At 38.8% G+C, this 21,284-nt stretch overlaps 1 protein-coding gene across 2 annotated transcripts in view; it reads right to left on the reverse strand.

Moving 5' to 3' along the window:
• The window catches only part of ABCA12 (ATP binding cassette subfamily A member 12), a 286,187-nt gene that overhangs the window by 258,021 nt on the left and 6,882 nt on the right, over nucleotides 1–21,284 (reverse strand). Inside the window, exons 2-3 of one of the 2 annotated variants that reach the window (XM_054700067.1) lie at nucleotides 18,653–18,768; nucleotides 18,120–18,241 (exon numbers count right to left, since the gene is read on the reverse strand). In XM_054700067.1, the coding sequence (XP_054556042.1) occupies nucleotides 18,120–18,170 (51 nt within the window). In that variant the 5' untranslated portion in view covers nucleotides 18,171–18,241; nucleotides 18,653–18,768. Of the gene's footprint in view, nucleotides 1–18,119; nucleotides 18,242–18,652; nucleotides 18,850–21,284 lie in introns of both variants that reach the window. The other variant, XM_054700066.1, reaches the window with a different exon arrangement.

Here is a 21,284-nt window from a genome sequence, read left to right on the forward strand (position 1 = left end):
TGGTAATGGATGTGAAAAGGAACCTTTTTCTAGGAATATATATTGAAGAGGTATGAAACCTATACCCTATAATATATAATGTTGTACCATTTTACCTCAATTAAAAAAATTAATTAAAATAAAAATGGCAGTGTATACTGTAGAACTCTAACACCGACTATGTCAGAAAAGTATTTACAGTAAATGATTTTCCTAAGCATCAGTTTTTGTACCTATAAAATGGGATAGCATCAGCTCTTCTAATCTGCAAGATTGTTGAAATAATCAATAATTAAATAACACATATGCAGTAATCTCAGAAGTTAGACCTGATAGTCTGAACTATTTTAACAGCATGTTACTCTTAGACAGTAAATTTAACTGATAATAAAATTTAAAAAATAAAGCAAATATGTAACTGATGGGGGAAAACAATATGGGATGAGATTAATCTCCCTGTTTCCATTGTCCTTTAGAGGAAAATGTCCACCTTGCAAGAACACTTGACAATTGCTCTAGGAGCATGGCGCTCAAAAAGCACAATTGTTCTAGGAGTGTGGTGCTCACTGGGCAGCTACAGCCTCTTCTACCTACTACCTTGTCTTTCTTCACAGGGACATTAGACTTTCTTGATTGACCTGCTACTTACCCCTCACTCTTTCTGTCGCTTTTCCAGATGCCTCCTCTTTGATGTGTCCTCTTAACACTAACATCCCTGGGAATACTAGGTCTGGCAGTCTTCTTTCACCAAGGACCTCCAGTCATCTGCCTAGAACACTGAAGATACCTAACCCTGAACAAGAAAAACTTCCACTTCATGTGGCCTCTCTGGTGATGCAGGGGTTAAAGCCTCAGTGCTATCAAGCTACTGCCAGCTATTGCGACTTGAGTTCAACTCCTGGCCAGGGAGCTAACCCATAAGACACAGCAGACCTCTCCTGTCTCACCTGCTGCTCCCCTCAGCTGAATTTTTCAGTAGATCTGCCTGTTTTGCTCCCCACTCTGTCTCTGATAAATCCTCTCACCCCCCACACCTCTATCCTACGCCCCAGTTCTTCTATGCATAAAAATAAATCTAAAAAAACCCCTTTAATTAAAAAAAAAAATGAAACCATTCATTTCTCACCACCTAATCAGTTTCTCCATTTATATGTCCAATTACATTCAAATCTGAACTTCTGATCTGTCACCCTTTAATCTACCAGCCTGCTCCACTTACAACCTTTATTCACAACTCCATCTTTCCAGTGGCTCTGGTGCAAAACTTGGAGCTATTTTTGCTCTTCTCTTTCTTGCACATAAAATGTTCTGTCATCAGGAAGTTGAGTTGGCTCTACATTGAAAACCCATCCAGGAATAAACCCCTGCTTACCCCTCCACCACCAGTGCCTTGGTCCAGCACCAACACCTTTACCAGGACTGCTATTACTATTACATATGTCTTGCTTTTACACATGCAGTCCATTCTCAGCATAGCAGCCACAGTGATCCTATTAAAGTGTTACTCTGATCATGTTCTTCCATTCAACAAACACCCATTTCACTCAAAGTCCGGACAGTGGCCTTTCCTCTTATCATGGGCAGCCCCACAGTGCAACTCTCTGAATGCCTCTCCTTTCATTTTCCCCTCCAACCACATTGGTTTCCCCCTTTGTGACCCTCAACAAGCCTGTACTCTATGATCCGAAGACCTTTTTAGTTATTCCATCTGCCCTCTTTCAGATATTTGAGGGATCAGCTCTGTTACCTCCTCAGGAAAACCCACCAATTTAAAACTGCAATCCACACCCTCTGGCTCTCTGTCATCCTTCTTCTGTTCTCTGTCATTTTTCTATAGCCTTTAGCATATAATATACTTGCTGTATTTATTTTTATTACATGTATTGCTCCTCTTGAATGTAAGCACCATGTGTATATGAAACCTTGGTATTGTTTAGTAGATCAGAAAATGAGTAAATAGCTATATATTGCATAATTCTGACATGACATCTAAATAATAGTTAAGACAGAATTAACAATTCAGGGGTTCCATGTAGAACAGATGTAAAAAGACTCCATGTTATAGGTTAAATAAAAAGACTCCATGTTATAGGTTATTTATTTATTTATTTATTTATTTTAAATTTTTTTTTTAATTTTTTTTAATTTATTTATTTATTTTATTTGTTTGTTTGTTTTTGTTTATACATGCACTGGGTACAGTCAGAAGCGTGGGAGGGTGAGAGAATTCACCAGAGCCAGAGTGGGGAGCAGAGCAGGCAGAAGGACTGAAGTACACTGCTGAGGGGAGCAGCGGGCGGCAGGAGAGGTCTGCGCACCATGTGGGATCCTCCTCCGGTGGCCGGGGAGCAGCCGGGGATCGAACCGGTGCCGCAGAGGCCGCGGGCAGCTTCGCAACCCAGCGCTCAACCGCTGCGCCACCGGGGAGGCCCCTTACAGGTTATTTAAACCTCAAAAAAATTATTAGAAACAAGGAAGGAAAGGGATGGTTAAGTAAGTAGAAAAAACTCATAGTTGATTTGAAATCAGAAAATCTCGGGAGAAGTCTGACTGCCACTTATTAGTTATAAGGGGTCGCCGGGGTCACAAATAGTCCACAGCACAGGACACTTTAGGAGAATCAGTTTTCAAATCCATAAAATGGGAATAACCATATAGAACTCTTTTATGTCAAGGAATTATTGTCAAGGTTTGTAGGTAAACACCCCTTGTAATTGTAAAGTGCGTTATAAGTAAGAGTCATTTTAATGTTCTGGTATTGTAATACTTGCTTGGGTTAGCTTTTCTTGGCTCTTAGCTGACAACTGGCAGTAAGCATATAGAAAGCCCTCAGGAGTTCTCATTTAGGAGGACAACTGATCCCTGCCTGCCTTAGTTCTCTCAGATACACAGAAAAGCAAGAAGGTGATGGCCAGGTCTCTGGTGAAATAATTACTTTCTGCCAAAGTCCCTACAGCTCAGCCTTCAGGATGCAAAAGCTCACACCTTCTTAACTGACAAAAGAATGATAAGGGGTGTTCTCAAATAGTCAATGTAGTTAACAGTTGCATAAATGATGACAAAGCATTTTTTGTAAAGTCTTAAATAAAGAGGCTTATCTTTTCTATGTGAACTCCCAACTCATGCTATGTTATTATTAATAGATGTATCAATTAATTAACTAGCAATAGCAATTGGTGTCTTAAAAATTCAGCCAAAACCAGATAAAAGTAGCCAGACTCTAGCTGTAATGGACTTCATTTGTTTAAGGTCTCCCCTTCAGGCCGTCTTTAAATTTGTTGCATGAGACTGATAACATTAAAATAGCTTGAACATGAAAATTTTAGAAAGTATTAGAAGCTCGATGGAAGAATATGTAAACAGGGATAAATAAATATGTGATATCTTGCAAGCTGCAACTCTGGCATTTCTATTCTACTCCAAAAGGACTCACTCATTTTGCAGTTGTGCTAGTGTCCTCTAGTGGTCAGTGTGGTATCTGCAGTTTTACTTAAGTCATTCCCTGCCCTCAAAACAGGTGGCACTGACACCCCCCCAACCCCTGCCATAAATCAGCCTATCAATAGGATAATCAGGTTTTTTCAGTACTCACATCGATAAAACATATAGACAAAAAATAAAGAAAATGAATCATACATCATGACTGCGGCTGGGGGAAAAGCTCTGTATATTAATGGAATCTCTCAAAAATGTGAAGATTTCTGGAGTCCAAGGTGGAGTCGAGTACTTTGTGAAAACTATTTCTTCTCAGAAGAATGTGCATCCATCTATAATTTCTGGAGTTCATGTAGCACTTAAAGACTTTGCACCCCAACTCAAAGGCCTGGGCTTTATCTACTTTTGTTCTTGCCCCAGGTTCCACAGGTCAAAAAGCCTATCTGAAATGTTCAGTTTGAAAATCAAATTAGAGAAATATATGTACAGTATGACAGTATGCAAACTGAGACTATAAGTTTCCTTGTATAAAGAGTCAAAATAAAAGAACTGTGGGGATGATGGCCATTGATTTCATGAGAGTAGTTTCAGAGCAGTGGAGGGTAGTGGGAAAAGGGGAAAATAAAAGTGACCACAATTGTACCTATAGACTATCATTTCTTCAGACACTATCAAGTATAAGTGGCATGATATTATTTTAATAAAACTTAACATCAGACACATAGATAACAGGTTTCCATAATTTTGTTTTATGCTCTTTATCTATTTGATGTACTGCCAATTTCAACAAGGTAAACTAAAAATATAAAATTGTATCTTAATAATATAGGATATAATTTCATCATCATTTAAAAAAGGTCAGTTTTCAAAAACATCCAAATATAAGTTTGTGTTCTGAGAAGCAAATTGAATGCTATGTTGTATAAAATCTCCCATGCTTATCTTTAAAAGGTAAGCTAAAATATTAATATTAAAAAGGAAACCATTGTTCTCTTCACAAAGCCCTTAAGTAGAAGAGCTTTTATTTTTATGGTTTATAATTTGATTTTTTGATAGAGAAAGATGAAAAGGGAGAAATTCTTCTGAAACTAATGTTATTTGGGAACAAAATTTATTATCGATCCATATTCATTCGCTATAAAGTACAATGAAAGTTTAGATAAGGTATTATTCTCTTTGGGGATTTCATGTATAACAAAGTCAGCATGGAGCCGACTATGCCATTGCTGGAGTCTGAACCTAAGAGCCGCTTAATTGATTCACGCTTGTGGCTGCAATGCCACATAGCATCGGGGCATTCAGAGGCTGTGATCAGATGCATCTCATCACAATGCAAATCAGCAGGGGTCTGTGCCTCTTGTGATTTAAATCTAGTGCTGGAGAAATGAGGCGGCACAGACAATATGGAAGGCTAGTTGGGAAGAGCATCAGATTCTGGTCATCACCCCACCGACACAGCTAACAGACCCTAGACATGGCTAAGGAGATCACCATGGCATTAACCATTTGTCAATGATATACATTGCTGGCCTCTGGCTTAGGTCAGATCAAGGCTTAGTCCTCCTTGCCTTCCATTATTAAGGAGAGCAGTATCAATTCTGAGGACCACTGTTGAGTCATGGTATAGCGTAAATGAAATTGTCAGTATTTTTGGCCCTGCTGCCATTAGCATTAATGATAGATCCCTGTGGTCCTACATGCATGCCTGATGGCGGGCACCTGGAGTACGGTGTGGCATGCATAGGTGGGCACACCTGGGCTGAGAGACTGGGCTTATAGTGGTGTCACGGGGACACTGTTAGGGGGAAAAGGCAGTCCCAAAGCAAATTCCATACAGGCTTTGTGGACTCCACCCCCACCCCAGGTCAAAGCCAAAGACACTGGGAACTCCAAATCCCATCACCACCAAAGGGAAGGTGGCTGGGACCTGAGGGTGGGGTTAAGCAGCCAGGTGGATACAAAAGGCAGACACGTGGGCTTTGGGGGCTCTCTCCATTTTGGGGCCCTCGGCCAGCTCGCGGCGTCCGTCTAGCTCTGAGAGTGACTTTGGGGTTTCCAGGTCGTCGGATCGGGTAGGACGCATTAAAGACTTTATTTCCCTATTTTCTCCCTGAGTTGTACATTTTCCTTATTTCTTTTTCTCTTGTAAATAAACCTTTTATTAACCCTTTTGCGTGTGTCTGTAGTAGAGTATTCATAAGTCCCTTTAAAGCGCGCGGGTGAGGACCCACAGCCAGGAACCCGTTTAATATCGGGGTTGCTCTATAACAACACCACTAGTAGTAGAAGAAACGGCAACGGCAGCAGAAGCAGCAGCAGAGACGAGCCCTCCAGAGAACACTAGAAAGCCCAGAAAGAGTGAAGATTCGCCAGGGGCTGGGAGGTCAGCCAGCCTCCTGGTTCCCGGGCTCCTGCCTGCTGTGTACCTGGGTGCCTCATTACAAATGCTGTAAAAAGCTCAATAAAAGCCTGAAAAACCACTGAGGGCTCTAGGACTCTCTTTCACCATCTGTCTGGATCATAGAGAACCTGTTCTGTGCCTTGCTGGCACTACACATGGTCTTGGAGAAGAGCTGTCAGGGAAAGATAAGGAAAGGCACAAACCCTCACCTTTCTCTGGCTATAATCTCCGGCTGGATTTGGTTTCCTAGTGGTCCTGTTAGGGGGAAAGGATGTCCAATAAAGCTAATTCCATACAGGCTTTGTGGACTCCACCCCCACCCCACGCCAAAGCCAAAGACACTGGGAACTCCAAATCCCATCCCCACCAGAGGGAAGGTAGCTGGGAACTGAGGGTGGGGTTAAGCAGCCAGGTTGATATAAAAGGCAGACACGTGGGCTTTGGGGGGTCCCCCATTTTGGCTCTCCACCAGCTAGCAGAGTCTGGCCAGCTCGGAGAGTGCCTTTGGGTTTCCAGGTTGGCGGATCGGGTAGGACGCATTAAAGACTTTATTTCCCTATTTTCTCCCTGAGTTGTACATTTTCCTTATTTCCTTTTCCCTTGTAAACAAACCTTTTATTAACCTTTTGTGTGTGCCTGTAGTGGAGTATTAATAAGTCCCTTTTAAGCGCACGGGTAAGGACCCACAGCCAGGAACCCGTTCAATATCGGGGCTGCTCTATAACAGCTCTACCCCTTCCGATCTGTCTCATTAAAATGGCTTCCTTGCCAGCTACTGCTCTAGAAAGAGCACTAGGCCGTTTTCCACCTGCCAGTTAACCCCTTCAACTGGTGGTCAACATACCTTTGACAAAAATACATTGGAATGTTTGCAGCCCTATGAGGTCCAGCACAATTCATCAGACCTAGGAATTCCACAGAGGATGTTGGCACCAAACTCGCAAGGTAATAAATAGCATGCATGAACCTGGCCATGTAGCGCCCTGGGGTAACTAGCAGAAGTGGCTGGATTTGATGATCTCGAGCCCTGACATCATATCAACTCAGAAATGACTGACATACACTCTTAGCCCACTTTGGCATGAATTAGAGGAAAAACAAGTACTAATACAATAAGAAGATGGAGCTCTCCTATATGTTATCACCATCTTAGCCACGAACCATCAATGTGGCTACCCAAACAGATATTTCTGAAGCACTTATATTACACCTCTGAATATTTGGGTATTTGGGAATTTGAGTTACTGATTTTATTCGCTCACATTTAAGCTACCTCCAAAGCCAGCTCTGTCCATCCTAAATAATTGCTTTAAAACCAATCCTGGGGCCTCCCTGGTGGCGCAGCGGTTGAGTGCTGGGTTGTGAAGCTGCCCACGGCCTCTGCGGTGCCGGTTCGATCCCCGGCTGCTCCCCGGCCACCGGAGGAGGGTCCCACATGGCGCGCAGACCTCTCCTGCCGCCCGCTGCTCCCCTCAGCAGTGTGCTTCGGTTCTTCTGCCTGCTCTGCTCCCTGCTCTGGCTCTGGTGAATTCTCTCACCCTCCCGCGCTTCTGACTCTACCCAGTGCATATATAAACAAAACAAACAAACAAATTAATTAAATAAATAAATAAAAAACATGCCTCTATAAAATTAAAAAAAAATAAAAAAAAATAAAAAAATAAAAAAGATTTAAAAAAAAAAATAAATAAATAAAACCAATCCTGTCTTTAAATATCCCTACAGATAAACTTGTGATGAATAGCAATAGAATAGGCAAATATTTAGCTTTAGAAGAATCAGCATATTTTGTCATCAAATAAAAAACATAAAGCAAATAATTTTATCTCACTCATGTTGAATAGGAATTTCCTCTAGAAATTTTTTATGAGACAGAATATGACATTCAACCACCCACACGTTTTGTTTTCAGAGGTAAATGAACATGCTGCAGTTAATTTCAGAGTTAATTCCTAGCTAGGAATAAATGGAGTAATGTGGGGGAAAATAACTCCTAATTGGAATACACCAAGTAGCTATAAAGTCATTCACGGTGCTACACACATACCACATAGATTGTTAGGAGCCGAGTAAGGATATGGGATCAATGAGGCATCAGGACCTCCACCATATCAATGACCTGTGCATATGTATCATGCACCGGATACCTAGAATTGTCCTTCGAAAAATTCAAGTTTCCAGTACCAATTGTACCAACTCTACCAGAGTGTAACATTTTATTTTAGGTAGAAAAAAGGTAGGTTAATGAAAAAGGCTGGTATCTGAATCCAGGTAAACCTGAACCTGAATCCTAGTTTTTCTAATCGCTGACTAACTTGCTCGGGGCCTGACCATAGCAGATACTCAACCAGTCCTACTTTCCTCTGAAACAAGTCTGTATTAACTTCCTATTGCAGTTGTAACAACCACAAGCTTACTGACCTAATGCAATGCAAATTTGTTTTTATAGTGCTGGAGGCCCAAAGTCCCAGAATCAAGGAATTGGTAATGCTGTATTTCTTCTGGAAGATCTAGAGAAGAATCTGTTTCTTTGCCACAATATTGCTCAACAGCTATAGCCTATTGGACACTGAGTAATAAAAGGAAAATTTCCTAAAGTTCTCAAGGCCAAATCATCTCTGTGTTTCACTGTGTTGAATTAACCACATCACTCTTGTAGAGTACACTGGTCTCGTTTGATCTCAGAAACTTTTTCTCCTCTTAATAATAATTAAATCCCCTGAAAAATGACAGTTTTTGGAGGCTGTCTCTATCAATATTCATCTTATTAAAAATTAAGCCTGGTTTACAAAGAGTACACAATTAGTACACACTCCTTTCATTGTCAGAACAATGTCACGATCACACATCATGGAAGCACGGCAACCCCATTCCTGAGAGAATGAGAGTGAAAAGAGCAAATAACACCTTAGGACTAAGTGAAAAGAATTCTGATCTTGTGGGACCCTAAAAGGGTCTTAGAGGTTCCTGGGTCACCTTTTAAGAGCTGCTGTTCTAGAATACATCACTTAACAAATGTCAAGAGCAAAGTCTTAATGGAGCAAAATACAGATTTTAGAAGCATAAACAGATATTTTCAAAGTTTGTTCCTTTTACAGATAAAATGTACCATATTAAAAATAAGTGGCCTAAAATAGATGGGAAATTGTAGACATTTCCAGATTGAGTTCAATAGTATTAAAGTAAATAAATATTCAGGAAATGGATACAACTTTTACAGTTAGGCCTTTCTAGCATCTGTCAATGTCAACATTTATATGTTACAAGAATGCAACTTAAAATACAAATTTCACTAAAAGTACAGCCTAAATTTAGAAAAGTGTATAAATCATAAGTATACAGATCAGTAAAATTCAAAATTTCAAAATGTAAACACAACTCCGTAACCAGTATATGGTCAAGAAACCATGTCTTCGGCACTTCAGGATGCCCCTGTGTGTCCTCTTAGACCTTAACCCCACAAAAGTAACCACTAGCATGCTTTCAAAACACCATAGATTTGTTTCATTAGGTTAGTTTTCATGGATGCTTCTATGTGTGCTGATGGGAGATGCAATGAAAGCAAGTATGCTGGGGAAACAGCCATGAAAACAGCCAGTCTGTGGCCTGCAGTCCAGGTGGCCGAGGTCTCCTCCCTTTCCCCACCCTCATCCTCTGTCAACCTTACACCCCTACCCCAGACTGAGGGGCTCCTGGTGGCTACAGCCACTTTTCAGATTTCCTATTTCATGGCCTTTACAAAGGTAGAGTTTGCAACAGAAAAAAGAGCTGAAAGATAAAAAGACCAAACTCCAGAGCCTGACAACAAGGTACTGAAGCTTTCAACAGCGCCCCTCATTATAGGGCAGGAATTAAGAGAACTGAGAGAGAGAACCTAGATGTCAGTTCAGAGAAGTTCCTCAAAAAAAAAAAAAAAAAAAAGAGAGAGAGAAATTCCTCTACCACATAGGGATGTACTCGGACCCCGGGATGGGTAAGGGGGTGCAGCTGCATCAGGGGATCTGCAGACCAGGGAATGACACATAGAAGCAGCAATGACTGTGGAAATGCCAACTCCTCATCTCTAAAAGCAATTACCACACAGACTATGCCAGAAACAGCATAACAACCAATATGGTCCACATCCGGCAGGAAAGTCCAAGCAAGCAGACCCTAGCCCCTCCTCTGCAGACACAGGCTGTGGGTCACATCCATCCCCTGGGGTGTTAGAATCAACCAGTGAGGAAGGGGAGAAGAAGCTTTGAAATGTGTTCTAAATGAATGAATTCTAATTCTAAATCCTGAGTTCTAAATGAATTCTAAATGATTTCTAAATCCTGAGCTGACCTAAAAATTCGTTTTGACCTGGGAGAAAATTAAATGAATTAGACTGAGTTGTCTGCCTGAGTCACACAGCAAGGGACTCAGTATCAGCAATTATATCAGGTTCTATCCATTTTTTAAAACCTTTTTGTCATGATCACAGTTTTCCTCTGGCTGAGCTGGATGTGCTGTTCATGGGATGCCCTAGTATTGGCTCATTTATGGGTTAGCACAGTCATGTAGAAGTGCAGTCACCGTGACCTTGGAACACGTGCCTTTCTGTTTATGAATATAGGAATAACATTAGGACACTTTGGGTGATAGAACTTACTGCCACGCAGATATAACTACAGTCTGCAGGCCTTCTCAAAGGGAGGTGGAAGTGAAGATAACAAAATTGACCTCATTTCACTTCTTAATCAGATTCCCAGCCCAAGCCAAACAGCAGCATGGGACTTGGAGATGAGCAGAGGTACCCACAGCAGCACTAAGGGTGGCTTGTGTATTGCTGCAGGGCTCAGGATTATTTGTTATTGGTTCATGGCAAGATATATACAGAAATTGAGGGTAGGGATTCAAAAGTTATAGAAAATTTGACAGCAATTGTGCATTTGTTGAAACTTAACACTTTAAAAAAATGTGCTTCCATTTTGTGTGTCTATGATTTCAATTTTCTATTGTTCTAAAGCTTCAATTTTACTATAGTTTATAAATGTATTCAGCTATAATAAATAAGGGTGGGTGACCTGATCCATTACCAAAGACAATTTGTAAAGAATTGATCTAGATACTAAGAACCTTAAGACTATTGACTAAAATCTAATCACCTTTTTTGTAAAACATTTATGCAAAAGTACTCATTCATGTGGCTACGGTCTTTCTAAAATTTTTCCTCCAGTTCGTTCAATCTTGGTAAGTAAAACACTGAAGTCCAAGTTTAATATCAAGATTTTGATTTGTCAACTTTAGGGCTAAATAGTAAATTTATTAGTAATCATAATGCTCATCAGATATAAGATTATTTAACATCATTTCTCTTGTCTGGTTGAACAGTTTATGGATCTTCACAAAGCAATACTAATTAATCAAATACCAATGGCACCTTCATTCCATGCAACACTATATTTCACAGGCAATAATAAAAATGGTATCAAAAGTTGAGAGAAATTACTCTAGTCCAGATGAATGAAACACAATTTAATTGAGAATTTGGATTGGAAGACTTAATTTTAAAAAAAACAATTTTCTCCTTTGAGTTGTCCTATCTTTATAGTTCTATGCAAAATTTTTAACATCCAATACAGATCTCATAGTGTTATTATTGAAGCTCAAGACTGAAAACACTTGCTTACAAGTGTTAATCATGCCAAACAGATCAACATAAGGTGTTCTGTAATGGGTTGTTGTTTTGAGTTTATCCCATTGATTTGTAAAATTCAGAGTTAGTAGATCCCCTGTGTTAGGCTTTCAAATTTGTGAGCACTGGAGTTCAATCAATTCCAATTGTTGGAGTGGGACCAACATCCTTAGGTGAAAGAAAACATTACTTGATAACGCCTTTTATCTTCTTTAAGCTGAGAAAAGCAGCAGTCTCATTCAAAGGCCAGCTTCCCAATGAGAAACACACGCTTGCTGCTTTATCTTCAACATAAGGCAGAAAGAAAAAGAGAATATAGCTAGCAGGAGAATATTACAGTGTGTCTGAACATCTGATAGCCAGGCACATCAGAAACAGATCTCAAATAGAATGCTTTGCATCTTTTAATGGAACAGCCGTTATTGAATGGATTTACTCCTTTAATCATAGAAACCAAGTCTTTACATTTCCTCTCTCATTTGTCAATATTAAAGATATTTATTACCTTTTCCTGATTATAACAGTAACACATGTTTGCTATAGAAATGCACAATAAGAAAGCAAAAAACATCTGTAGACTTACTACATTTAGAGAGAGACATTTTAGATTCGTATACAATAGTTTCTTCTTATCTGCAGTTTTGCATGGTTTCAGTTACCTACAGTCAACCATAGTAGGAAAATATTACTATGTACAATATGATAGTTTGGGAGGGGTGCCATATTCACATAATTTTTATTATAGTATGTCATTATAATTGCTCTACTTTTAGTTGTTATTAATCTTACTTTGCCTAGTTTATAAATCAACTTTATCAGAGTTGTGTATATATAGCAAAAAAAAAACAACATAGTATATATAGGGTACTATCCACTGGGGATCTTGGAATGTAGTCCCCACAAATAATGGGGAAACAATGTATATACTATTTCCTCTTTTTCCAATGGATATTCATACATATTTTTTTGTATAGCTAAGATCATTAATGTATATATCAATCAGTATTACCTTATTTTTTTGTACTATTAAAACAAATATTTTCCAAAATCCATAAAAATTACTTGGGTACATAATTTCAGATGATCATGTTATACCATATTAAATTTATAATGCACATGGGCCTCCTCCTATTGTTAAACACTTAATTTTTTCATAGAGGTTAAGAAGATGGTTTCAGAATCCATAAGACTTGGTTCGGTTACTGACTGGCACTGCCATTTATTAGCTACCTGACCTTTGGTCAAGATACTTAATCTCTAATCAGCAATTTTCTCATCTATGAAAATTAGGATAATAATACAAGCTACTTTATAGGGTTGTGATAGTAAATAAGATGATGCATATAAAAGAGCTAAGCACAGTGTCTGGCTTTTCTCAGTGAATGTAAATTATTTTGATGCTATGATGAACATCTAAGGTCATACAACTTTGGTCTGGTTTTTCATCTGACTTAGATATATGCCAAGAAGTCTATTAATAGAATAATACATTTTAAAGAATACCTTTTGGTTTTGAGTGCAGTCAAGAGAAACTATTGGACAGTGACTAAACTTCGTCAAAATATATTAGATTACTGTATGCAAACTGGTGAGACAATATACCATTTGTGAATGCCTACTTCACTTGGAATTATCTATATATTCCTCAGGTAAGTGTGAAAAAAGGAAAGACGACTGGTCCACTCAATAAAAGATGTAAAAATAAGAGACGATGGATGGATGGATGGGTGGATGGATGGATGGATGATGGATGGACGGACGGATGAGAGAAAGATAGAAGGCATATAACACTTTGCATTTATCTTCCAAGAAATAAAACCTTTAACATGTAAAAAGCCTGACTTGCCCAGGCTCACCATCTGTCTTAACCTTCTTTCCTTTGTCATCCATCACCCCACCACTAACCTAGAGAAGTAACTGCTGATTGCTGATCTTCTGCACAAATGCTGACTTTGTTGCAATACTCTACTACATTCAACATCTGTTCACTTCATAAGTCATCAAATATGAGGAAGAGAATATGAAAGGAGCGAAGAACCTGAGAGATATTTACAAATCTATGGACTGAATTGTGTCTCCCACTCACCCCCCCAAAAATTCCTAATCCTAAAAAATTCCTATATGAAAGCCCTAAGCTTCAATGTGACTATATTTGAAGAGAGGGTTTTTAGGAGGTATTTAAGGTTAAATGGAGTTTAAAAAGTGGAATGTTAATCTGAAAGGATTGGTGACCTGACAACTGACGAGGAAAGAGGGAGGGGAAGGAGAGGGAGGGAAAAAGGGGGAGATGGGGGGAGGGAGGAGATCTCCATTTACATGGACCATGGAAAGGCAAGTGAGGACAAAGAACGAAGGCAGCTGTTTGAAAGTCAGGAAGATTCGAGCCCACTCTAGAATCTGAATATGCTGGCACCTTCATCTTGGACCTCCAGCCTCCAGAACTGTGAAAAAGCATAATTTCTAATGCTTATGCCACCCAATCTATGGTATTTTATTATAACAATTGGAGCAGACTGACAGAATGTATGTAATCACTTCCTTTGAATATAATAGATATTAAACATATACAAGAAATGCACCAGCAAGGTGAACACAAAAGAGAATAAAAGGAACTATTAAAAAATATGCAAACCAAATTACTCCTGCAAAAGTTTGAAACACTTGTAAAGCTCTACTATTACATGCAGGTGGGGATATTTAATCTCTACCTTACAAAGATAGTACAATGACTTGAGAGAATAATAAAAATAGGAAACAGTTATATAACTCGTCCTACGTCACACGCTTGTGTGAGCCAGAGTTTGACTCCAGAACCCACACTCTCATCTAGCAAACAAATTAGTCAAGCAAATGACACAGTGATGTCATATAACAGATGTCATTAACTATACCAATGATGATGATGATGATGGTGATGTTTGCATATGCTTGCTAAAGCTGCCATAACAGAGAGCCATAAACTGAGAGACTTAAAAGGAATTTATTCTCCCATAGTTCTGGAAGCTAGAAATTCAAAAGCAAGGTTTTGGGAAGGGCCATTCTCCCATCCAGGAAACCCTCCTTGGCTCTTCCACATTAAGTTAGTCCCAGCATTCCTTGGCTTCTAGCAGCATAATTCCACTTTTTTTCTCTGTCTTTATATGGTCATCTTCCCTCTGTGTGTTTGTATGTGTCTCTGCTCTTATTAGAAGGACACTAGTCAAATAGAATTAGCAACTTGCCTAATTCAGTATTATCTCTTCTTAATTTGATTACACCTGCCAACATCGAATTTCCAAATTAGACCACTTTCACAGGTATACAGGGTTGGGATGTCAACATATATTGGAAGGTGGGGCATGATTCTTTCCTAATAATGCTTAAGACCTTTCTGTCATGTTCTTACCAAAGAGAACAGATTTAATGGGCAGAACACCCCTATTGATTCCTAGGAAGAGACGAAGTGATACTTAAGCAAGAGGGAAAGAAATTCTCTATTTGGTCATTTCAAAATGTATCTAGTTCCTTTGTACTAACAAGTACCAAACAAGGGCAGGTAGCTCAAGAGTGGCAAAGCTTCAGGGAAACTATTAACGAGTATCAATTACCACTCAGTATAATATATCTACAGTGTTTTATACATATATTTATAAAATTTATAAATTAATAAATGTATATGCTTATTCATTCATGCATACACACACAGATACAAAAGCAGGGATGTAGGCAAATTTTTAAGTTTAGGTAAAGGCTTCTCTTCCTCTCTGAAAAATAACTTTGTCCTTGGAAATACATATGTCTGTGCCTGTAATGATTTTGATCACTGGAGGCTTCCACTTAAACATGCAGGCAGCAGGGAGAGGCACTGGAGAAGGAGGTTTGACTTGGAATCCAGTACCCACCTTAGCATGCTATGGCAGAGCCCCAGGATGATCTAGTTTAAATAACTCAGATACTCAAAAGTGTTATGCAGAGGATTATTATGGCTCAGGGGTATTATGATAAAGGAAGATCAGCCATATCCCTGTAAAATGGGAAGTAGGTATCCCAAAAGGAAATCAGAAGTGCAGAGAATGTGGGACGAATAAGAAAACAATTGCTGAGAATGTAGAATTCAGGGTAAGAAAGAGCTCAAAGAACAAGCTGAGTCCTGTCCACATAGGAAATCCATCACAAAATTCTTAAGTCTTTGGGAGCTTTTTCCTTGCCTCCCTGATGGCCTAGGGGTTAAGTCTCAGTGCTAATATGGCCTGAGTTGGATCCCCGGCCAGGGAGCTAACCCACATATGGCACAGCAGCTCTCTCCCTTTAGCAGTGTATTTCAGTAAATCTGCCAGTTCTGCTCCCCACTCTGTCTCTGGTGAATCCTCTCACCCCTGTACCTCTTATCTACATTCCAGTTCTTCTACACATAAATAAATTAATTAAAAAGTTTAATCCATGGCATCTACTTATATACAGATTATATTTATATTTTCAATTTACACATTAACACCTGTCATAGGTTTGTAGAAAATTATATCAATGGATCATATTGTATCCATTTTAAGCCTATTTGTTTAGAGATAGAATAGATAGAAAGGGAAGGACAAAAAAGGACATAGCAGGCTTTTCAGGAAGTACATTTGTAGTTTGTAAAGGCAAACAATAGCATAACATTTTATAACTGACCACAGTGAATATAACTGCATATATTTATTTTTGTTAGTGGGAATATGTAGATGATAGCAATGATTTTTCAGATGGAGTATGGGAATCTTATGCTTATTAAAAAGGGGATTGCGTATTCAAAAGAATTGCAAACATTCCTTCTGGAACTTGTTCAGTATGTAAACCTCACGCCTGGAGTATGATGCACTGTTCTGCTGACTATTCCTCTTATTTTCCAAATTTTCTAAGTAAGCCAACACGTTGTACTTGCCACAAATATACTTTATCTTCGCTGTGCCATAAATAATCATTTTGTAAGTGACTGTGGTATGTGACCAATTAGCTCAGCTTGTTAGTTACTGTGCTAATGAGACCAGGGCCTCAGATCTGACCCCCAAATGATCAAGCTAGTCTTACAAACTCATGCCATATCATTAGTCACAAAAGGAACTTAATGACTAGTAAGAATCTTGATGAAGCAGCACAAATTCATCAGCTCCAAAATAACTCCAATTATACAGTCCAAATTTTACAGGTTAGCTTTCTTTGTTATAGTGTTTTGGCTACAGAAACACGTCAAACTTGGAGCTAACTAAAGCTAATGACTGTTTTGGTTTTTTGTTGTTGTTGTTGTTGTGTTTTAAAGATTTATTTATTTATGCATACAAGAGCTGGGGTACAGGCCAGAGGCGTCGGGGGTGTGAGGACTCATAGAGAGAGAGTGGGGAGCAGAACAGGCAGACAGACCAAAGTACACTGCTGAAGGGAGCAGCAGGCGAGCCAGGAGAGGTCTGCTGTGCCATGTGGGTTGCTCCCTGGCTGGCCAGGGTATTGAACTCATGCTGCAGAGGCTGCAGACAGCTTCATAGGTTGCATCTTAACCCCTTGCACCACCAGGGAGGCCCAACTGTTTTGGTTTTTGAATGATGAACGGTAAGAAGAATATGGAGTCACATAATAACACAGAATGCTTTAGTTTCAAGAATCCATTCACCAAATTACTAACAGCTAGGGCTTCTCTTGTACAGAAAAACTGATTTTGCCCTAATCAGCACCTTGTTATGAACTGGAGCTTTATCTGAGATTGACCTACCCTCAATATATATCTAACCATCTCTCACTTATTTATTTGTGGATTGTGGATTCCCCATCATTGAACCAGCTCTCAGAATGCTAAGCCCCTAGGGCTCTTCCTCCTTGCCATAGGCTTTCATTGGCTGTAAAAATATGGACGCCCCTCTGAGTGTGTAGGGAATCAGTCTTTCTTGGTCTCTTTATACAAGGAAGAAATTGGTTTTTGTGTTCCATTTGAGAAAAGGAGTGAGAAAGAGAGAGACAGAGAATCGTTTCATGAGTATTATAAAATATCCTTACCCCTAACAATAATTTTTGATATGTTCCCTATATCAAATCCACTAAGATTCCATATCAGAAGTAGCAGGCTTCCCAGAGTCTATTTGGTAATGGTTTTTGCCAGTCTATTCTCTCTTAAAGAGATCCTATTTTGTCAAGCAACATTTTACTTGCATTCATATGAAAAAGGTTTCTCTCAGAAGCTAATTTTATTCCACTACTTAATTATGGAAGATATTAATAAAACCACCTTCCTGTTACTATATAAAATTTACAATATATTAGATAATGATAAGACTATATAAAGAGGAACTTGTGCAAGAAAGGGGAGAATGCATGGGAGGATATGAAGAGTGCAAAAACCTGGGGAGCTACCCCCTCTTCTCTCTCTAGTCTTTCCTTAGATATCTTCTGAGTGAGGTCTGCTCTCATGTTTAAAAATGTTAAATACATATGTTTAAATAAAGTATAATCTCATTTAATGTATATAATCAGATAATATGGATTACGTTACAAAAGTATTTTAAAAATATTTTACAAATGGAATAAATATATAAACATATAAATATGAATATGCATGTGTTCACATATACTTAAATAAAGTTTCTTTGCATCAGACAGCTGCACACATGGGAGGGGAGTTCCAATCCCAGAGTGACTTACCACAGCCCTTGGTAACCCCTGGAGAAGCAGTGAATTCAAAGTGTTCGGCATGTACCTCTGTCCAGAGTCTTCTTGTTAGACAGTTACTAATCAGCTTCATATTCCATTCCTATCACCACAACCTTAATAAATGATGCAAGAAGACAATTTCAGTGATACAACAAATTTTAATACATCATGGAAAGTCTCCTTTTAGAGTGCCGCAAAACAGGGCAGAAGGTAGAAAGCTTTTATAGGATAAAGAATAAAGAACCAGGTAAGGACAAGTGGAAACTATCTGACTGGCTGGGGCTACCAGCCACCTGTTTGGAGTGAGAGGCGCAGAGCTAGTGTTTAGGGACCGGCTGAGTGACTGTTCTGCAATTCTGGTCTAGAGAAGACTCACAGGGACATGATCACAATCTAAGTTTTGGTTGGGGAGGAGGTTGCTCCCCAAGCAGAAGCTGCTTATTCCTGAACCTAGAATGTTATTTCAATACCGCGTAGCAAATTACTCCCAAATTTAGCAACTTAAAACAACAAAGAATTTTTACCTCACAGTTTCTGTGGACCAGAAATCTGGCTGTGGACTCCTGGCATGACTCAGGTCCAGGGTCTCTCCAGAAGCTGTATTCCAACGGTCAGCAGTCATCTGAAGGCTTGCCTGCAGCTGGAGGAGGATTCACTTTGGTCACAGCCTCCTGGGCCCCTCAGCAGTCTGCTCACAACATGGTAGCTGACCTCCCACAAGCTAGTGATCCAAGAGCAGGACAAATCAATGAGTCCCGGGTGGGAGTGCCCGTGGTCACAAGGACCAGCCTGGGACCACACTAAGGTAAGGAGACTAAGAGGCGGACAACTTTGGGGACTATTTTGGAAACTAACTACCACAACCCCCATTTTGTCAATTTCCATGTTTTTCCATACAATTACTTCTGGTATACCATCAAGAGAATTAATAATACAGTATTTGTCAAAGAGTGTTTCATTGTTGTTTCTTTAACATAAACAAACTGGGAGAAAGATTTTTCTGCCACGCTGCTTACACTCATCTTGCATTTAATGTTGGCGCTATCTTGATTTTACCATGTATCACTGGAAAGTCATGGGGCTTTTTTGGTGTGAAAACTATTTCCTTATCTTAATGTTTCCAGTGCCAGTCTAGTGAAAAATACATAGGTGATAGTCAATAATATGTGTTGAATGAATAAACCTTTCAAATGCTCTAATCCAATTCATTTAAATGCTAGCCCTTGGTTTCTTAGCACTTTAAAAACTCTTGCATAAAAACAATCATATTTCCTACTGCTGAAAGCTGTGTAGTCATCCTCAGCACACAGAAATGTATGCAAGGCAAAAAAAGAGTGGTGCTCCTTTAAGGGGGGGAGACTATCTACATACCCACTATAATTGAGTGGTGTTGCAAAGTTCACCGCTATCAAAATGTCTTTTTCACACCAAGACCAATAATAAGTGTCAACACATTGTGCCACTTTCTTTAAAAGGTTATCAACACACATACACACAACAGACACAAACACAAAAATATGAATATATGCACATAAATAACCTGGAATTACTTGTATATTTACAGTATTCCCTTAAGCTTACAACACATTTTCTTTCTTTTAATATTTTAACTTCCTGAAATTGGAATGTGATTTAAAAGTCAAAAGTGTTATACCTCTCCCTTACTCAACAACAAAAACCTGATATAAAATCATTAATATATCTTAGAATTGAAAATTTCAGTGATAGCTCCTTTAAGACTGAAGTTTATATTCCCAGGAGGGTCTTTTATCATTAGCTGTCTATATACCTATTAACCTCATCACACTCTTTAAAGTGGGAAAATAAAATTTCAATTCTACAATTTCCTAGCATTGTGACCTTGAGGTTTTAGAACTTCACCTTCTAACTTGAAAAATGGGGTAAGAGCAGAAATGTCTCCCTTTGAGTTATAATGAAAATGAGTGATACGAGTACTTTGTTGGTGAGAGCACTGTGCAAATGCATTTGGTTCTCTTTGACTTTGAAATTCTGCGTCGATGCTGATGACCCAAGCAACAACCTTTGCTGCTCCCTAGTGGTGGCACATTCTCGTGGGAGCACTGTTCTAGAAAGAAATCATTTCCCTTTCATTAATTTTTGAGGAAATACTTTTCTTTTGATGTGCTCAATATTTTGTATAGAACGGCATGAATTAATTGCATAAATAATATTTCGAGAATAATGAAGCAAGAAATGATTTAATTACACTTCTGTGATTGCACTTTCTTGAATTTCTCCATTTTTCTGCCCTTGTTATGCTTAAATGTCCTAAATGTTTCCCCTTTACACATTTCCATCTCCTTGACTTGAACAGCTTAGCACCATGTATTTTGGGTAGAGACCAGAAAGCCTACAAATTAATTTGTGCCATCAGCATTTTATCTACTCATATTTGTGTTCTATAAACTATAGGTCCCCTCTCCCCCTTCTTAGTTTTTAATATCTTTATAAATGAAAACAAATAATTTTATTTAAACATATCTTTTATGATACATACCGGTTGGTTTCACTTTTACTAATATAGCGAAACCAAAGAGTCAAAGACAATATTTTTCATTTTTTAAAACTTTATATGTTTTACATCATTTTTCATTTTTGCACAGTGTATGAATTTTCATCTTGGTTATAGTCCCCATGCATATACACAATGGAATATTACTTAGCAATCAAAAAAGATAAACTCATATAATTTGCAGCAACATGGATGGAGCTAGAAGGGATCATGTTCAGTGAAATAAGCCAGAAAGAAAAAGAAAAATACAAGATGGTTTCACCCATAGCAGGAATTTAGAAAACATAAATAATGGAAAAGGAAAAAGACTAATTATAATAAAGACAAAGACAAATTTTAAAATTAATGCTTGAAAACTTTAAAACAAACACTTGAGGCATCCAGGTGGGGAGAAGGAAGGGAAGGGTGAAAGGGGGGCTGGGCACAATGGCCTGTGATGGAGGACTAGGGGTGCTCTGTGGTGGGAGAGCTATAGGGGGCACACCTGAGCGGGGAAATCCTATACTATCAAAAATTAACAAGGATATAAAATAATGGTACTTCATTAAAATAAATAAATATATCCTTTTCTAGATTCCTTTTACTTGTGGTCAAGACAAGCTAAAAGTTTTTCCTGAGAACAA

Source organism: Talpa occidentalis, unplaced genomic scaffold, assembly GCF_014898055.3.
Source record: "Talpa occidentalis isolate TD23 unplaced genomic scaffold, MPIMG_talOcc4v2.1 talOcc4.3, whole genome shotgun sequence".
Classification (NCBI taxonomy): Eukaryota; Metazoa; Chordata; class Mammalia; order Eulipotyphla; family Talpidae; genus Talpa; species Talpa occidentalis.